The 15,052-nt window shown below is 39.0% G+C and overlaps 3 protein-coding genes across 5 annotated transcripts; all 3 read right to left on the bottom strand.

Annotated features, from left to right (window-relative positions):
* Window positions 1–8,255, bottom strand: LOC103855802 (topless-related protein 4). Its single transcript, XM_033286631.1, is given in 31 exon segments — window positions 1–284; window positions 371–432; window positions 747–802; window positions 1,052–1,143; window positions 1,223–1,886; window positions 1,975–2,144; window positions 2,237–2,425; window positions 2,500–2,598; window positions 2,674–2,802; window positions 2,889–3,068; window positions 3,160–3,270; window positions 3,438–3,584; window positions 3,667–3,759; window positions 3,827–3,964; window positions 4,046–4,280; window positions 4,367–4,494; window positions 4,700–4,795; window positions 4,875–4,970; window positions 5,070–5,143; window positions 5,265–5,334; window positions 5,410–5,519; window positions 5,625–5,781; window positions 5,976–6,082; window positions 6,254–6,534; window positions 6,624–6,782; window positions 6,861–6,980; window positions 7,066–7,245; window positions 7,319–7,413; window positions 7,527–7,652; window positions 7,878–7,969; window positions 8,044–8,255. Coding segments are annotated over 24 exon segments (3,288 nt in total). The 5' UTR covers window positions 7,399–7,413; window positions 7,527–7,652; window positions 7,878–7,969; window positions 8,044–8,255; the 3' UTR covers window positions 1–284; window positions 371–432; window positions 747–802; window positions 1,052–1,143; window positions 1,223–1,747.
* On the bottom strand, window positions 27–1,410 carry LOC103855801 (transcription elongation factor SPT4 homolog 1). Its single transcript, XM_009132837.3, has 5 exons — window positions 1,223–1,410; window positions 1,052–1,143; window positions 747–802; window positions 371–432; window positions 27–284 (listed from the first exon to the last, which is right to left on the bottom strand). Exons 1-5 carry the CDS (start codon window positions 1,316–1,318, stop codon window positions 234–236), a joined length of 357 nt encoding a protein of 118 aa, XP_009131085.1. The 5' UTR covers window positions 1,319–1,410; the 3' UTR covers window positions 27–233.
* A 169-nt stretch (window positions 8,256–8,424) lies between the features above and the next one.
* Window positions 8,425–14,930, bottom strand: LOC103855803 (topless-related protein 4). Of its 3 annotated transcripts, none has more exons than XM_009132840.3 (25): window positions 14,277–14,930; window positions 14,055–14,139; window positions 13,798–13,977; window positions 13,592–13,705; window positions 13,362–13,523; window positions 13,120–13,270; window positions 12,955–13,030; window positions 12,755–12,861; window positions 12,429–12,576; window positions 12,211–12,320; window positions 12,027–12,096; window positions 11,820–11,893; window positions 11,621–11,716; window positions 11,439–11,534; window positions 11,170–11,297; window positions 10,840–11,074; window positions 10,627–10,764; window positions 10,473–10,559; window positions 10,240–10,386; window positions 9,959–10,069; window positions 9,672–9,854; window positions 9,414–9,542; window positions 9,243–9,338; window positions 8,808–9,163; window positions 8,425–8,719 (listed from the first exon to the last, which is right to left on the bottom strand). In XM_009132840.3, the coding sequence occupies exons 2-25, from the start codon at window positions 14,132–14,134 to the stop codon at window positions 8,572–8,574; spliced, it is 3,222 nt and encodes a 1,073-aa protein (XP_009131088.2). In that variant the 5' UTR covers window positions 14,135–14,139; window positions 14,277–14,930; the 3' UTR covers window positions 8,425–8,571. The 3 variants fall into 3 exon arrangements, with proteins under 3 accessions (XP_009131088.2, XP_033142523.1, XP_033142524.1); XM_033286632.1 differs by having other exon boundaries at window positions 14,055–14,136; XM_033286633.1 differs by lacking the exons at window positions 13,798–13,977; window positions 14,055–14,139; window positions 14,277–14,930 and having other exon boundaries at window positions 13,362–13,492.
* Between the last annotated feature and the right edge of the window lie 122 nt (window positions 14,931–15,052).

Here is a 15,052-nt window from a genome sequence, read left to right as displayed (position 1 = left end):
TTTATATAAAAAGAATATTCTTTTTATATCCAATTTGTTTTTTAGTGATATTGTTTTCCGGAGGTTGTCAAATGAGTAACAGTAACAAAAGATGTTCTTTTGTTGGCAAAACAAAGATATGAAATCATGAAACATAGTTAAACTAAACTACTTCCGTTGATAGCCTCCATGGATTCACACACACAGGCTTCTTGAAGCTGATGTCCACATGAAGACAGTTGATGAAAAGGGCTTCAAATGCGTTTTGGCGGAATGTACTGAACTCGCTCTTCTTGGCATAGTGACTGTACAAGTGAAAAAATAAAAGAAAATGAGAACAAACGATATGAAACATGGATCCCTTATTATATAGCCGATCAAGTACATTTACCTGCATGTCCTCTGAGAGTGTCTCTGAGACAGCAAGAGCGTAGCAACCAGGAGCAAATTTACCTGTAAACAAGAATATCACAACGTGTTAGAACTAACTTCCGTCTCAAATAAGGCTCCGAGAATACAACAACATCAAAGCCTACTATTTGGACGAAGAAAACTAGAATTATCAATGCAGTCACCACTCAAACCACAGTTAATATCTAAAGCGGAGTTTGGCTGAATGAGTTATTCACTGTATACACATCTTTGAAACGGTCGGTAATATATATTTCCACATACACAATCTCTAGATGTGATGAACTTTAGCAATAATATCAAAAGTCAAGTGTAATGGTTGGACAAAGAGAAAGAGTGTAATTGCTTTAACATACCAATTCTTAACCATCTCGCCGCCCAACTTCTGCGTGGATCCATCATAGAGATTGTACTGCAAAAACAAAAAACAATCATAACAGATGTATTAGGCAGATGTACTACTACTACCACTACCTCTCTCTTTCTCACTGTTAACTTTTTTTTTTAATTTGACATGAAACAAGTTAAAAAGCAGCAAACTTTAGGTCACTTCCACATTGAAATCACAATTTGCAACGCATTATTCTTTTTATCAATAAGCATCGACTATATGAACAATGTCCAGAAATTTCAAATTTGAGGATTCGAAATTAGATCATACCCGTTGAAATTAGGGGTGGTAACATCGACGATACGCTCAGGATCCTCCTCTATCTTGAAGAATGGGCAATTCTCGCACCCCGAATCCCTAAACTGTTGTAGAAACCATATTAACAACGAAATATATCGCAAGAGAAATAGACACAGCGAGAGAGAGAGAGCCCCAAGATACCTGATCGTAGGTCTTGACGAGACGGCAACGAAGACAAGCCCTGAGCTCGTGGCCGAAACTCGTCGGAATCTGCGCAGCCACCTCTCCCATTCTCATTCGAGCACACGACGGAACGATGTTTTTTACACTTCCGTTTAAAAACTTAAATACTCATCACCCGTTTCTCCGAAGTGGGCCTGAACATAGTGATCCAGGCCCATAACATGGTCTCTAATATTGGGCTTTATTGAGTCCCTAGTTAGGAGGACTTGGGAGGAAGCAAGAAACTGGTTGAGCATTGTGGTTGTTGTTAAGATGCCTTCAGATTCATATGGTATACCAGGAAGGAACCATCGTGTCATATGCTGAGAAGGCAGAACAAGTCAGGTTTGTGATGCTTTTAGGTATTTACTTGGGGTTTTGTATTATATTCAATTATATACCCAAACAAAAAAAAAAACTAAGGTTTGCGATCTTTTGAGTTAAAATCAAAAAGACAACGCATCTGTACAAAGCAAAAAGACTATACAAAAACTTTAAAAGTTGTCAGGTGGAGCCTGGAGGCGAGGTTCCCCATCTTCCTTCTGATTCCGATGGTTCAACCACACAGACATGCCCATTACTGAGCCCTACTGCAAACTGGTCACTCTCCGATGGATGAGCTGCGATCACTAGTACTCTTAAGCTGCAAAGACCACACACATTTCATCAATACATACGTCAGAAGCTCATAATATTTGATACTTGGATATTAAAAAAAGAATAACAGTCACCTTGGGTTCGAAGGCAAGTAAGCTGTTGGATTAATCCGACATCTCAGTCTGAGATTTGACGCAGTGAGGACATTGACAGTACCGTCTTCAAAGCTCACGAAGATTGACTTGCTATCACCTGAATATGTACCTGATGTGATTCTTCGACCAGTCGCTTCGCGTAGAAACCACTGTTTCATTAACAATAATAAAAAAAATTAAACCGGCGAGTTTGCTTGCTGCAGCAATACACAACACAATAAAATCTGCTATTATTAATTACCGTGTTCAAGCAATCAAGTTTTTGAGCATCGTAAATGGCTATTTGCGTTTCATTGACAACCAACAGATGAATCTCATTTTGATGGAACTGCACGCGAGTATCTGAGACAGCCGGCATTGATCTTCCTTTTGGAGCATTCAAATACATACTACTTCGCTTCTCCCATCCAGCCATGCTCCAAACGCACACCTACAGACCACAAAAATATGTAAAAGCAAGTTACTAATGTTGAGTAACCAAACTCCCAACAACAATATTCTTACCTGTGAATCAGCACCCGAAGAAACTAGAATGTTCAGAGCCAGTGAGAAAGCAAGCCCTGTTATTCTTTTCGTATGACCATTCAATAATATGGCTTTCCCCTAGCAAGAGCGTCATTGTATATTCAGGACTTTTACCACAGAAACTAACCATCATAACTTCATTCCAGGCAATACCTCGTCAGTTTGAAGATTGTAGATTCGGATAGATGAATCCTTGAAGCCAATGCCAATGATATTATAGTCTGAAGGAAGAAACGCAAGGAATGTTGCTGCAGGCGGTGGAGACATGTACGTCGCTGCAGTCTATAGGTTAGATAATACATCATATTAGAGCATTAAACTTTTTCACATCTTTAATGAAATTTTACAAGGAAGATACAGTTAGTCACCTCGAAGGTCGCCATCTTGAACAAAGAGATTTCCCTCCCTGAAGCTGACACAAGGTAGGAGTCATTCTTTGAGAGGGCAAGACAAGGAATAGCCTCTTCCGGGTTTGTATCACTTGTCTTATTGATCATAATAATCCCACTGTTAGGTCTCCATAATACTGGATGTGCATTAGTCGTTGCCTATAAGCAAATAATAATGTCTATAAGCAAGAAAAAACAAATATGCAACTCAATGTACATGGAAACTACTAAAACAAGGAGCCAAGGATACCTTTCCATCCAAATTAGGATCGCTCTTCTGCCATTTCCACAACTTGTGCTCTGCATTAGATGCCAAGGCTAATACTCCAGAGCCAGAATTTGTGTATATTAATCTGGAAACCTGAAACTCCCACCAGAGAAAACATGAGTAAGCACTGATCATCCGCAGGATCACTACAAGATATATCTAAGTCAAGTAACAAGATTATAACTCTTCACTTGTAAATGTTAACTTTAGAGATAAACATCTAGCTTGTAGATAGAACCATGTTTTAACTATAATAGTACCTTCGTGTCTGTCACTTTGTCGGGGAGGATCAAGGAATAGCACTGAGATGGCTCTGTAATCTCTGTAACTTTCCAGGTTGTAGATCCTTCATTTGAAACATTAGAGGTTCTGGGCTTCCCAAGAGGCAGAGTTCGCACTTCATTTTTCTGAATAACAAAAACTGTTTAATCATACACCATATATTTGGCGTACTACACGGATACACATCCAAATTCAGACTTAATTCACCTTCATAGCTGCACAAGAGGTAGATTGATCTGCCATAGTTATTCCTGCATTTGCACTTGAAGAACCAAAACCACCACCTCCACCTCCAGGAACCTGCACACCAGAATGTGTTCACAAATTGCGCACAATGCCCACAGAGATAGTATCCAAGAAAATATACCTTAGTGACAAGCGTGCGATTTTCTGCTGTTTTCAGAAACTTTAATCCATCATCAGTAGCGAGAATTCTAACACCATGGTTACTGGTTGAGACAGCTAAAAGTGTTCCTTCCTTATTAAATCTAACACAAGGAGAAGCCTGCAGGTTTCCACAAGTAATTAGCTGCTAGTAAGAAAGTAGTACAAATAGATAGAGGCCACGATCATTAGGTCATTTTACCGGTAATCCACCATCTGCATGAATAGTTTTCAAAAGATTTGTGTTGTTCATGTCCCAAATTTTGATAGTCGACTCATCGCCAGCAGCTAAGAATCTATTCTTGGTTGTGTCAAATTGTACAATCCCTACAGCACGTTGTCCAAGGCCTTGATATGTTCTTTTTATGGAGCCTTTACCGTCCTTCCACTCGACTAAGAATGACTCTCCTTCTTTGTTTGTACCACAGGAAAACAACCTGTTACATGATTATTGTTTTTTTACATCGAAGGAAAAGATAACAGCCAATGCTTTGCTCAAAAATTTTGAGAAAGTTGGATGAACCTTGCTCTATCACTGCTGAATGCCATTCTGGTCGAAGAATGGCCAGGTGCGTCATAGGTAACACTCGCACCCACATCATCATAAGACCAACCTTTTATTTTTCCATCAGTTGCTGTTGACAAGATAACCTGTACGATCTAGAATGCATTAGAGAAAACTTCTAGTATAGGGGATGCTAGTCTAAATAGTAAAATGTATACACACTACATTCATTCAGTCAGTCAACAATTGTAATCCAAGGGTACTCGGTGTCATGACAGACAAATGAATCATGGCAGCCGTATGAGACTGATTGTACATTCCAACAACAACAAAAGAAACAACTCTTATTACCTGAATAATTTTCTTCTGGTCGGGACAAACAGAGAGCACAGGAGCTTCATGGCCCTCAAAAGTAAACCGTCTAGCCCCAGTAAAAGCATCCCAAACCTTTGGATTATTTTAGTTCATGTAAGTCATGCCCAACCATTAACGTGACAAGAGAACATAGATGGTCTGAAACACAAACCTTAATGAGTCTGTCATCGCCACAAGTAACAACAGATAGTTGTTCGTTAGGATATGAAAAGGCAAGATGGTTAACACTTCCTGTATGAGCTTCAATCTGGAATCAGAGGAAAGAGTAAAACCAAATTGTAAAGCTATGCTGAACATAGGGGAGGCTAGTATGATATTAATGAAAGAAGTAACTGGTAAAATGAACCTCCAGATGATTGCGTATGTCATTGCCCCCATCAAAGGAATATATATGCACGATGTTTTTTGAGTATGCCACGCCTGAAATATTAAAAAAACGTTAGGACTGTATCGATTCTGGGAATAAGCTTAACAATTTAATCACAAAGTTTATCCACTGCTCTTAGAGATAACAAATTGCTGGAGAACAGTTGGCATATACCAATTAGAGATCCGTCAGGACTCCATGCCACATGATTTACCGACGCCCTCTCATCATCGTTAAAAGATGCCTGTCCACGAATTAAAAGAGTTAAAAGCAGTTCTTCTTGGAAAGTAAGAAAATATCCAAAAAGTGAAAGGTAAACCTGCAATTCGTCTGAACAAGCATAAAGCTTCCAGACTTCAAATCCCTTCTCCGAAATCATTTGACGAGCAACCACGTCCCACAGGAAAACATCACCACCAATTGTACCAACTGACAACGTATATCTCAGTACCCTTAATCGATAAAAATAAAAACCAAAAAGCAAGAAATGACATTAAATCTGCACGTTTAAGAGTATGGTTTTATAGGACATACCCAGTAGTAAAATTTGCTGAAATGGATGGAAGTCCATGCTCGTGACAGGTGAACCCTGAGCAAGAGTTGTAACAACTACCTTGGGAAACTCATCAAGTGATATTGTATTACGTCCATGGGGCTGGCCAGAATATGGAACTGGCGAAATATTACCCACCTGAAAAAAAAAATCATTACAAATCACCCAAGAACATTCCCACTAAGAAAATAATGCTTGGAATGGAAACGATATCTCTTAAGCTCTTCTGCCACATTTTTACAACTAGAAAACCTAAAATTGAAAATCCCAGTTCTCTCTAAAGATAATATCAACTCTCGGATACATAACAGAGATTAGTTATACATAAGTACCTCCTGTGACGTTCCAGACGGCCTTGACCTCTTCAAAGGATTGTTAGAATCAGCAGTTTGATATCCCATATGACCAAAAGGAGTCTGAGGGCCCATTAAAATAGCAGCTAACACAATGTTTCAAGTTAAACAAAATTATTCAAAAGAAACGGATTTCAAAACAGATCTTTCAGATAAATAAAGTAAACTGGTAAGATAATATAGCATTGGCAGATGTAGTTATGATAAAGCATATCTTTCAGAAACGTAAAACAAAGCATTCAGAATAAATACACAACCTGGGTTGTTTGGGGAACCCCAGCCTATAGGACCTGAAGATGCATAAGTATCTGTCCATTCTGAAAGAGCAGGTGAGATTCTTGAACTTGGAACAGGCTTTAAATATCTGTCCAGAAAACAAACTTGAGCATAAAACAAACGTATTTCCATAGAGTAGTAAAGAGAACATAATCACTCGGCACTTACAGCAATCGGTTGGTCGCAAGTGTGGTCCACAAACAGAGTGTCGATGTCAGGATTTGGCATAGGATTCTTACATAGATGATGCTGCCACTTTAAACTATGAGAAAATCGAGTTAATCCCGTTTTAATCATTTGAGAAAATGTGTTTTTTTTACTGAATTAAATAACAGAACAAGTTTCAAGCACCTTTGCCCGATTAGAGTACGCAGCCTTGAAGTCCCCAAAACAGGAAACTGAAGTTTGTCGCGGAGAAGTGGATTAGCCACTATCAGTTTTTCTATTCCACGGAACAAATTACCCCTTTCCGACGTTGTATCCCCGTACGTGGAGATTTTCGGATTGGCTCTGAAAGTTGATGTAACAATATGAATAGATAATCTATATAAGCTGAAAAAATGTTGTAAGGGTCAACATTGTGAGAACCTAAAGTCATCCATTGTCAAAAGCAGGGACATTTCCTTGAAGAGATCTTTATTATAAGTTTCTAATTCAAACACCTTCAAATCCTTTCGTAATATGTCCAAGGCTTTAGCATGATCACGCCTGCAGATAAAATAGAAAAGTAGTGAGCCTCATACACCACTAAGCTTAGCTAAAACTACTCAAAAATATGAAGCTTTATACTTACTTATCTAATGCTTCGAGATACTTATGCTTTCGGATTTCAAAGAAGATCATCATGGACTGTTGGTTATCCCCAATCTTGGTGAACCCAAAGAGATACTTCTCCATTTCGTCCCACTTGCCTTGAGCCACAAGTTCTTCAAAGTAACGCATGTTGAAGTAACAACCTGACTCCGATTCCAATCTGTTTAACATTAATCATAATTAATCAGGGTTCTCAATTCCCAATTCGAAAAAGATTGGACGGGAAAGGAAACCTGTGAACAAGTTCCTTGTGTTTCTTTTCATCGAGAAATTGAAGAATCAAGAACATAAGATCCTTCTCGAGAGTAGCCATTGCTGCAGAGCAGCTCTGCGAACGAGATCAACACACATACATTAAACGATCATGCGCTAACTAACAAGATACTCCAGCAAAAATGAATAGAGCGAAGAGGACGAAGAAGAACGTAGTGGGAGAAGTACCTGCGGAGATTTAGATGACTAAAGGTTTCGCCGATCGAAGAATCTGGGAACGCGAGCAAGAGCAAGAGCGAGTAGTAGAGAGAGTTCGTTTTAGTTTCCTCTTCGGTTGCTGTTGTGGGTGACGATCTGATATTTATAGAGAGTGGAAAAGTAAATTAACTGCGAACGCGCGCGGAATCGTTGGAAATAAAATTATAAGCAGATAAGTTAGGTTGCTTATAGTGGTGGAGTGGCATTATAAGATAGCTCGCTTATCAATGAGGAATTAACAATAGTATCTAATCAGTAAGTATAGACTTTACGAACAGTGCCCAGTAAATTCAAAATTAAGGATGGTAAATTAGGTCATACCCGTTGAAGTTAAGGGTGGTAACATCGACGATAAGCTCAGGAACCTCTTCTCCCTTGAAGAAATGACGATTCTCGCACCCAGAATCCATAATCTGTTGGAGAAACCAGATTACAACGAAAGAAACACGCAAACCAAAGCGAGAAAGAGAGAGAGAATCCATGATACCTGATCGTAGGTTTTGACGAGGCGGCATCGAAGACGAGCCCTGAGCTCGTGGCCGAAACTCGCCGGAATCTGCGAAGCCACTTCTCCCATTGATTGTGATTGGAGCAAAGACGGAACGATGGACTCTTTTTCTTCACCTTCCGTTGAAAAACTTGAATACTCATCACCGTTTCTCCGAAGTGGGCCTGGATATAGTGGGCTGGGCTCATAACGTGGTCTAAAATATTAGGCTTTATTGAGTCCCTAGGTAAGAGAAAAGGAAGCAAGAAACTGGTTGTGCATTGTGGTTGGTAAAGAAGATGACATCAGATTCACATGGTATACAGGAAGGAACCATCGTGTCATTTGCTAAGAAGGCATAACAAGTCAGTTTTGTGATGCTTTTAGGTATTTACTTGTATTATATTATATTCAATTATTACCCAAACAAAAGAAAAACTAAGGTTTGAGATCTTTTGAATTCAAATCAAAAAGACAAAACGCATATCTGTACAAAGCACAGAGACTATACAAAAACTTTAAAAGTTGTCAGGTGGAGCCTGGAGGCGAGGTTCCCCATCTTCCTTCTGATTCCGATGGTTCAACCACATAGACATGCCCATTACTGAGCCCTACTGCAAACTGGTTACTCTCCGTTGGATGAGCTGCGATCACTAGCGGAGGATGTACATTTGAGCTGCAAAACCCACACACATTTCATCAATACATACGTCAGAAGCTCATAATATTTGATACTTAGAGATTAAAAAAAGAATAACACTTACCTTGGATTCGAAGGCAAGTAAGCTGTTGGATTAATCCGACATCTCAGTCTGAGATTTGACGCAGTGAGGACATTGACAGTACCGTCTTCAAAGCCCACGAAGATTGACTTGCTATCACCTGAATATGTACCTGATGTGATTGGAATAGTGGCTTCGCATCGAAACCACAGTTTCAAGCAATCAAGTTTTTGAGCATCGTAAATGGCTATTTGCGTTTCGTTGACCACCAACAGATGAATCTCATTTTGATGGAACTGCACGCGAGTATCTGAAACAGCCGGCATCGATCTTCCTTTTGAAGCTTTCAAATACATACTACTTCGCTTCTCCCATCCAGCCATGCCCCAAACGCACACCTACAGACCCCAAATATGTAAGCAAGTTACTACTGTTTAACTAACTTATGAGCCAAACTCACAACAACATTATTCTTACCTGTGAATCAGCACCCGAAGAAACTAGAATGTTCAGAGCCAGTGAGAAAGCAAGCCCTGTTATTCTTTTCGTATGACCATTCAATATGGCTCTCACCTAGCAAGAGCGTCATTATATATTCACGACTTTTACCACAGAAACTAACCATCATAATTTCATTCCAGGCAATACCTCACTAGTCCTAAGATTGTAGATTTGGATAGATGAATCCTCGAAGCCAATGCCAATGATATTATTTTCTGAAGGATGAAACGCAAGAAATGTTGCTGCAGGCGGTGGAGGCATGTACGTCGCCATACACTATAGGTTAAGATAAAACAGAGCATATCAGAGCATGGAACTTTTTCAAATCTACCTTTCATTATTACAAATTATCAGAACGCTGCAGTGGTGATTTCAATTTTTTACAAGGAAGATACGGGTAGTCACCTTGAAGGTCGCCATGTTGAACAAAGAGATTTCCCCCCCGGAAGCTGACACAAGGTAGGCGTCATTGTTTGAGAGAGCAAGACAGGGAATAGCCTCTTCCGGGGTTTTATCACTTGTCTCATTAATCATCATAATCCCACTTTTAGGTTTCCATAATACTGGATGTGCTGCATTATCCGTTGCCTATATAAGCAAATATATAAAGTCTATAAGAAAGAAACAACAAATAATGCAACTCACACCTAACAATGTACAAGGAAACTACTAAGAAAAGGATCCAAGGATACCTTTCCATCTAAATTAAGATCGCTATTCCGCCATTTCCACAACTTGTGCTCTGCATTAGATGCCAACGCTAATACTCCAGATCCAGAATTTGTGTATATTAATCTGGAAACCTGAAACTCCCACCAATGAAAACATGAGTAAGCACTGATCATCCGCAGGCTACATAACAAATAACAGCTTCAGTCACTATAAGATATATCTAAGTCAGGTAACAAGATTATAACTTCTTCACTTGTAAATGTTGACTTTGGAAGATAAACATCTAGAACTATAATAGTACCTTCTTGACTGTCACATTGTCAGGGAGCCTCAAGGAGTAGCACTGAGATGGCTCTGTAATCTCTGTAACTTTCCAGGATGTAGATACTTCACTTGAAAAATTAGAGGTTCTGGGCTTTCCATCAGCCAGAGTTCGCACTTCGTTTTTCTGAATAACAGGAACTGTTTAGTCATACACTATATATTCGGCACCCTACTTGTAGGATACACATTCAAATTCAGACTTTAATTCACCTTCGTAGCTGAAAAAGAGGTTGATTGATTTGCCATAGTTATTCCTGCATTTGCACTTGAAGAACCAAAACCACCACCTCCGGGAACCTGCAAACGAGAATGTGTTCACAAATTTCGTACATTTTTCACAGAGATAGTATCCAATAAACTATACCTTAAAGGCAAGCGAGCGATTTTCTGCTGTTCTAAGCAGCCTAAATCCATCATCAGTAGCGAGAATTTTAACACCATTGTCACTGGTTGAGACAGCTAAAAGTATCCCTTCCCTGTTAAATCTTACACAAGGAGAAGCCTGCAGGTTTGCCACAAGTAATTAGCTGCGAAGTAGTAGAAATAGCTAGAGGCCACGATCATTAGGTTATATTACCGGTAAGCCACTATCTGCATGAATATTTGTCAAAATATTTGTGTTGTTCATGTCCCAAATTTTGATGGTCGACTCAGCGCCAGCAGCTAAGAATCTATTTTTGGTTGTGTCAAATTGTACAATCCCTGCAGCACGTTGTCCAAGGCCGTCGTATGTTCTTTGTATTGAGCCTTCACTTTCATCCCACTCGACTAAGAACGACTCTCCTTCTTTGTTTGTACCACAGGAAAACAACCTGTTGCATGTTATTGTTTTAAAATTTGGAAGGAAAAGATAGCACAGTCAGGGCTTTAAGAAATGCTTGTAAAAAATTGAGAAAGTTGAATGAACCTTGTTCCATCACTGCTGTATGCCATTCTTATCAAAGAATGGCCAGGTGCGTCATAGGTACCTCTCGCACCCAACTCATCATACAACCAAGTTCTTACTTTTCCATCAGTTGCTGCTGAGAATACAAACTGTATATACACTACATTCAGTCAGTCAGTCAACAATTGTAATCCAAAGGTACTCGGTGTCATGACAGACAAATGAATCATGGCAACCGTATGAGACTGGTTGTACGTTCCAACCACAACAAAAGAAACAATTCTTGATACCTGAATATTTTCCTTTTGGTGAGGACAAACAGAGAACACAGGAGCTTCATGACCCTCAAAAGTAAACCGTGTAGCCCCAGTAGCAGCATCCCAGACCTTTGGATTGTTTTAGTTCATGTAAGTCATGCCCAACCATTAACGTGACAACAGAACATAAATAGTCGGAATTCGGAAACACAAACCTTAATGAGTCTGTCATCGCCACAAGTAACAACATATAGTTGTTCGTTAGGATATGAAAAGGCAAGATGGTTGACACTTCCTCTATGAGCTTCAATCTGGAATCAGAGGAAAGAGTAAAACCAAAATGTATAACCAATCCGGAACATATGGCAGGCTAAAGTGAGTGATATTAATGAAAGAATAGCTGGTAAAATGAACCTCCAGATGACTTATTACGGCATTGTCCCGACAAAAGGAATAGATATGCACGATGTTTTTTGAGTATGCCACGCCTGAAAGGACATATTAAAACAATGTCAATTTTTTTCCAGTGTTAAGACGGTTTCTATTCTGCGAATAAACTTAACAATTTAATCACAAAGTCTCATGAAGATAATAAATTGCTGGTGAACAGTTGGCATATACCAAATAGAGTTCCATCAGGACTCCATGCCACATGGTTTACTGATGCCGTCTTGTCAGTATTCAAAGATTCCTGTCCACAAATTCAAAGCATTAAAACATGCATCAAGCTCAAATTCTAAACAATTAAAACATGCATCAAGCTTCCACAAAGTAAGAGAATATATCCAAAAGGTGAGAGGTAAACCTGCAATTCCTTTGAACATGCATCAAGCTTCCAGATATCAAAACACTTCTCTGAAATCTTTTTACGAGCACCCACGTCCCACAGGAAAACATCACCACCAATTGTACCAACTGACAACATATATCTCAGTACCCTTAATAGATAAAAATAAAAACCAAAAAGCAAGAGATGACATTACAGAATCTGCACGTTTGAGAGTACGGTTTTATAGGACATACCCAGTAGTAAAATTTGCTGAACTGGATGGAACTCCATGCTGGTGACGGGTGAACCCTGAGGAAGAGTTGTAGCAACTACCTTGGGCAAGTCATCAGGTGATAATGTATGGGGCTCGCCAGAATATGAAACTGGCAAAATATTACCCACCTGAAAAAAAAAATCATACAAACCACCTGTGAAAAGAATGCTTTGAATGGAAAAGATATCTCTAAAGCTCTTCTGCCACATTCTTACAAGTAGAAAACATAAAATTGAAAATCCCAGTTCTCTCTAAAGATTATATCAACTCTCGGATACATAACAGAGATTAGTAATTCATAAGTACCTCCTGTGAGGTTTCACACGGCCTTGGCCTCTTCAAAGGATTGTTAGAATCAGCAGTTTGATTTTCCATATGACCGGAAGGAGTCTGAGGGCCCATTACGATAGCAGCTAACACAATGTTTCAAGTTAAAACAAAATTATTCAAATGAAACGGATTTCAAAACTCATGATAAGACAGAGCATTCAGAATAAACAGACAACCAGCACTTAAAGATGCAGAACGACGACGCCTGACAGGAGCACCAGGAGCAGCTGGGATTGTTGCACTAGGAGCAGGCTGAAACAGTTGTCAAGAAAACATGTGGCAACACTCGAGCGTAAAACAAACCAATTTCCATAGAGAGAACATAATCATTCGGCACTTACACCATGAGGTGACAACACTTCAGCTGCAATATTGGGATGACTTATAGCAGGGGATGCAGCAATGGGTTGGTTGCATATATGGTCCACAAACAGAGTTTCCATGTCAGGCTTTGGCTTAGGATTCTTACATAGTTTGTGCTGCCAGTTTAAACTATGAAGAAATCGTGTAAATCCCAAGTTTTTAATCATTTGAGAAATTGTGTTCTTACACTAAATAAAATAACAAAACAAGTATCAAGCACCTGTGGTTGATTAGAGTACGCAACCTTGAAGTCTTGATAGTAGGAAATTCGAGTTTGTTGCGGAAAAGTGGATTATCCTTTATCAGTTTCTCTAAGTCACGAAACAGAACGCCTCTTTCTGACTCTGTGTCCTTCTTGTACATGGAGAGTTTCGGATTTTCTCTGAAAGTTGATGTATTAGTGAATAATAAATAGTCTATATAAGCTGTAAGGGTCAACATTGTAAGAACCTAAAGTCATCCAGTGTCAAAAGCAGGGCCATTTCCTTGAAGAGATCTTCAGAAAAAGGTGCATAAAACCTCAGATCCTTGCGTAATATGTCCACAGCTTTAGCATGATCACGCCTGCAGATTAAATAGAAAAAAAGTAGTGAGACTCATACCACCACTTAGCTTAGTAGCTAAAACTACTCAAAGATATGAAGCTTGATACTTACTTATCTAACGCTTCGAGATACTTATGCTTTCGGATTTCAAAGAAGATTTTCATGGACTGTTGGTTATCCTCAATCATGGTGAACCCAAAGAGATACTTCTCCATTTCGTCCCACTTGCCTTGAGTCACCAGTTCCTCAAAGTAACGCATGTTGAAGTAACAGCCAGACTCCGATTCCAATCTATTTTAACATTAGTCATAATTAATCTGTTTCTTAATCACCAATTTGGCGGAAAAGAAGATAGAGGAAGGAAGGACCTGTGAACAGTTTCCTTGTGTTTCTCTTCATCGAGAAATTGAAGAATCAAGAACGTAAGTTCACTTGTAGGAGTATCCATTGCTGCTGCGAACGAGATCAACACACATTACATTAAAGGATCATTCGCTAACTAATTGAGTCGTAAAGCCTACGATAACAAGATACTCCAGCAAAAATGAATGGAGCGAAGAGGACGAAGAATGTAGTCGGAGGAGAAGTACCTGATGATGATAGGTTTCGCCGATGGAAGAATCTGGAAACGCGAGCAAGAGCGAGGAGCAGAGAGAGCTCGTTTATTGATTTTGAGCATTTGTTGTGGGTGACGAACTGATATTTATAGAGAGTGGGGAAAATTAAATTAAATTAATTAATTACTAAGAAAGATTAGGGATTTTGAATCCAGGAAAGAGAGAAGAAAACAAAATTATAAGGGAGATACGATAAGTTCGTGTGCTTATATTGGTAGCGCGACGTTATATGATACGTGCCTTATCAACGAATCAAGATATGGTAAGGCTATAATTTTAAACGGTGCCGTTTAGACGACAAAAATAATTTGTGACGTGGTTAAATTAGTTGGGCATTTTTCTAAAATTCGACAAAAATTTTAATGGGTCTTGTAAATGAACACAGCCCAAAATAAACATATTTAACGGCTGTGTTAAGGTTTGTAAGTGTAACTTCTTTGATTGAATACACTCGTTCAAGCCCATCGTACGTTTGGTTAGGCTGTTTCATAACATTTTGAGAGCACAATTCTACCAAACCACATATCGAATGAATCAATAATTGTTTTGACAATGTGTTTTTTTTTACTGGTTCAACGAGCAAAAATTCTAATGAAAATAACAGAGAAGAATATCTTCGAAATTAACGTTTTGTTTGTTTTAGCCGAACCCCGATAATCTTCCAAAGAAACGAATATGCACAAACTCGATACCCTTTTTACCATTTTTAAAGAAAAATCAAATGATAATTTTCCAGATCTTTTCCGGAA

This window comes from Brassica rapa, chromosome A03 (genome assembly GCF_000309985.2).
Source record: "Brassica rapa cultivar Chiifu-401-42 chromosome A03, CAAS_Brap_v3.01, whole genome shotgun sequence".
Lineage (NCBI taxonomy): Eukaryota > Viridiplantae > Streptophyta > Magnoliopsida > Brassicales > Brassicaceae > Brassica > Brassica rapa.
This window is presented reverse-complemented; position numbering and strand designations above follow the sequence as displayed.

Excerpts from the sequence above, each read along its gene's own strand:
- LOC103855803 (XM_009132840.3), bottom strand. The coding sequence starts at position 14,134 with ATGGATACTCCTACAAGTGAACTTACGTTCTTGATTCTTCAATTTCTC. Across the intron at positions 13,978-14,054 it reads CACAAGGAAACTGTTCACAG|ATTGGAATCGGAGTCTGGCT; the intron begins GTCCTTCCTTCC and ends ATGTTAAAATAG. Across the intron at positions 11,717-11,819 it reads CCGTAATAAGTCATCTGGAG|ATTGAAGCTCATAGAGGAAG; the intron begins GTTCATTTTACC and ends CTCTGATTCCAG.
- LOC103855801 (XM_009132837.3), bottom strand. The coding sequence starts at position 1,318 with ATGAGAATGGGAGAGGTGGCTGCGCAGATTCCGACGAGTTTCGGCCAC. Across the intron at positions 803-1,051 it reads ACCACCCCTAATTTCAACGG|TACAATCTCTATGATGGATC; the intron begins GTATGATCTAAT and ends TTGTTTTTGCAG. Across the intron at positions 285-370 it reads CACTCTCAGAGGACATGCAG|TCACTATGCCAAGAAGAGCG; the intron begins GTAAATGTACTT and ends TCACTTGTACAG.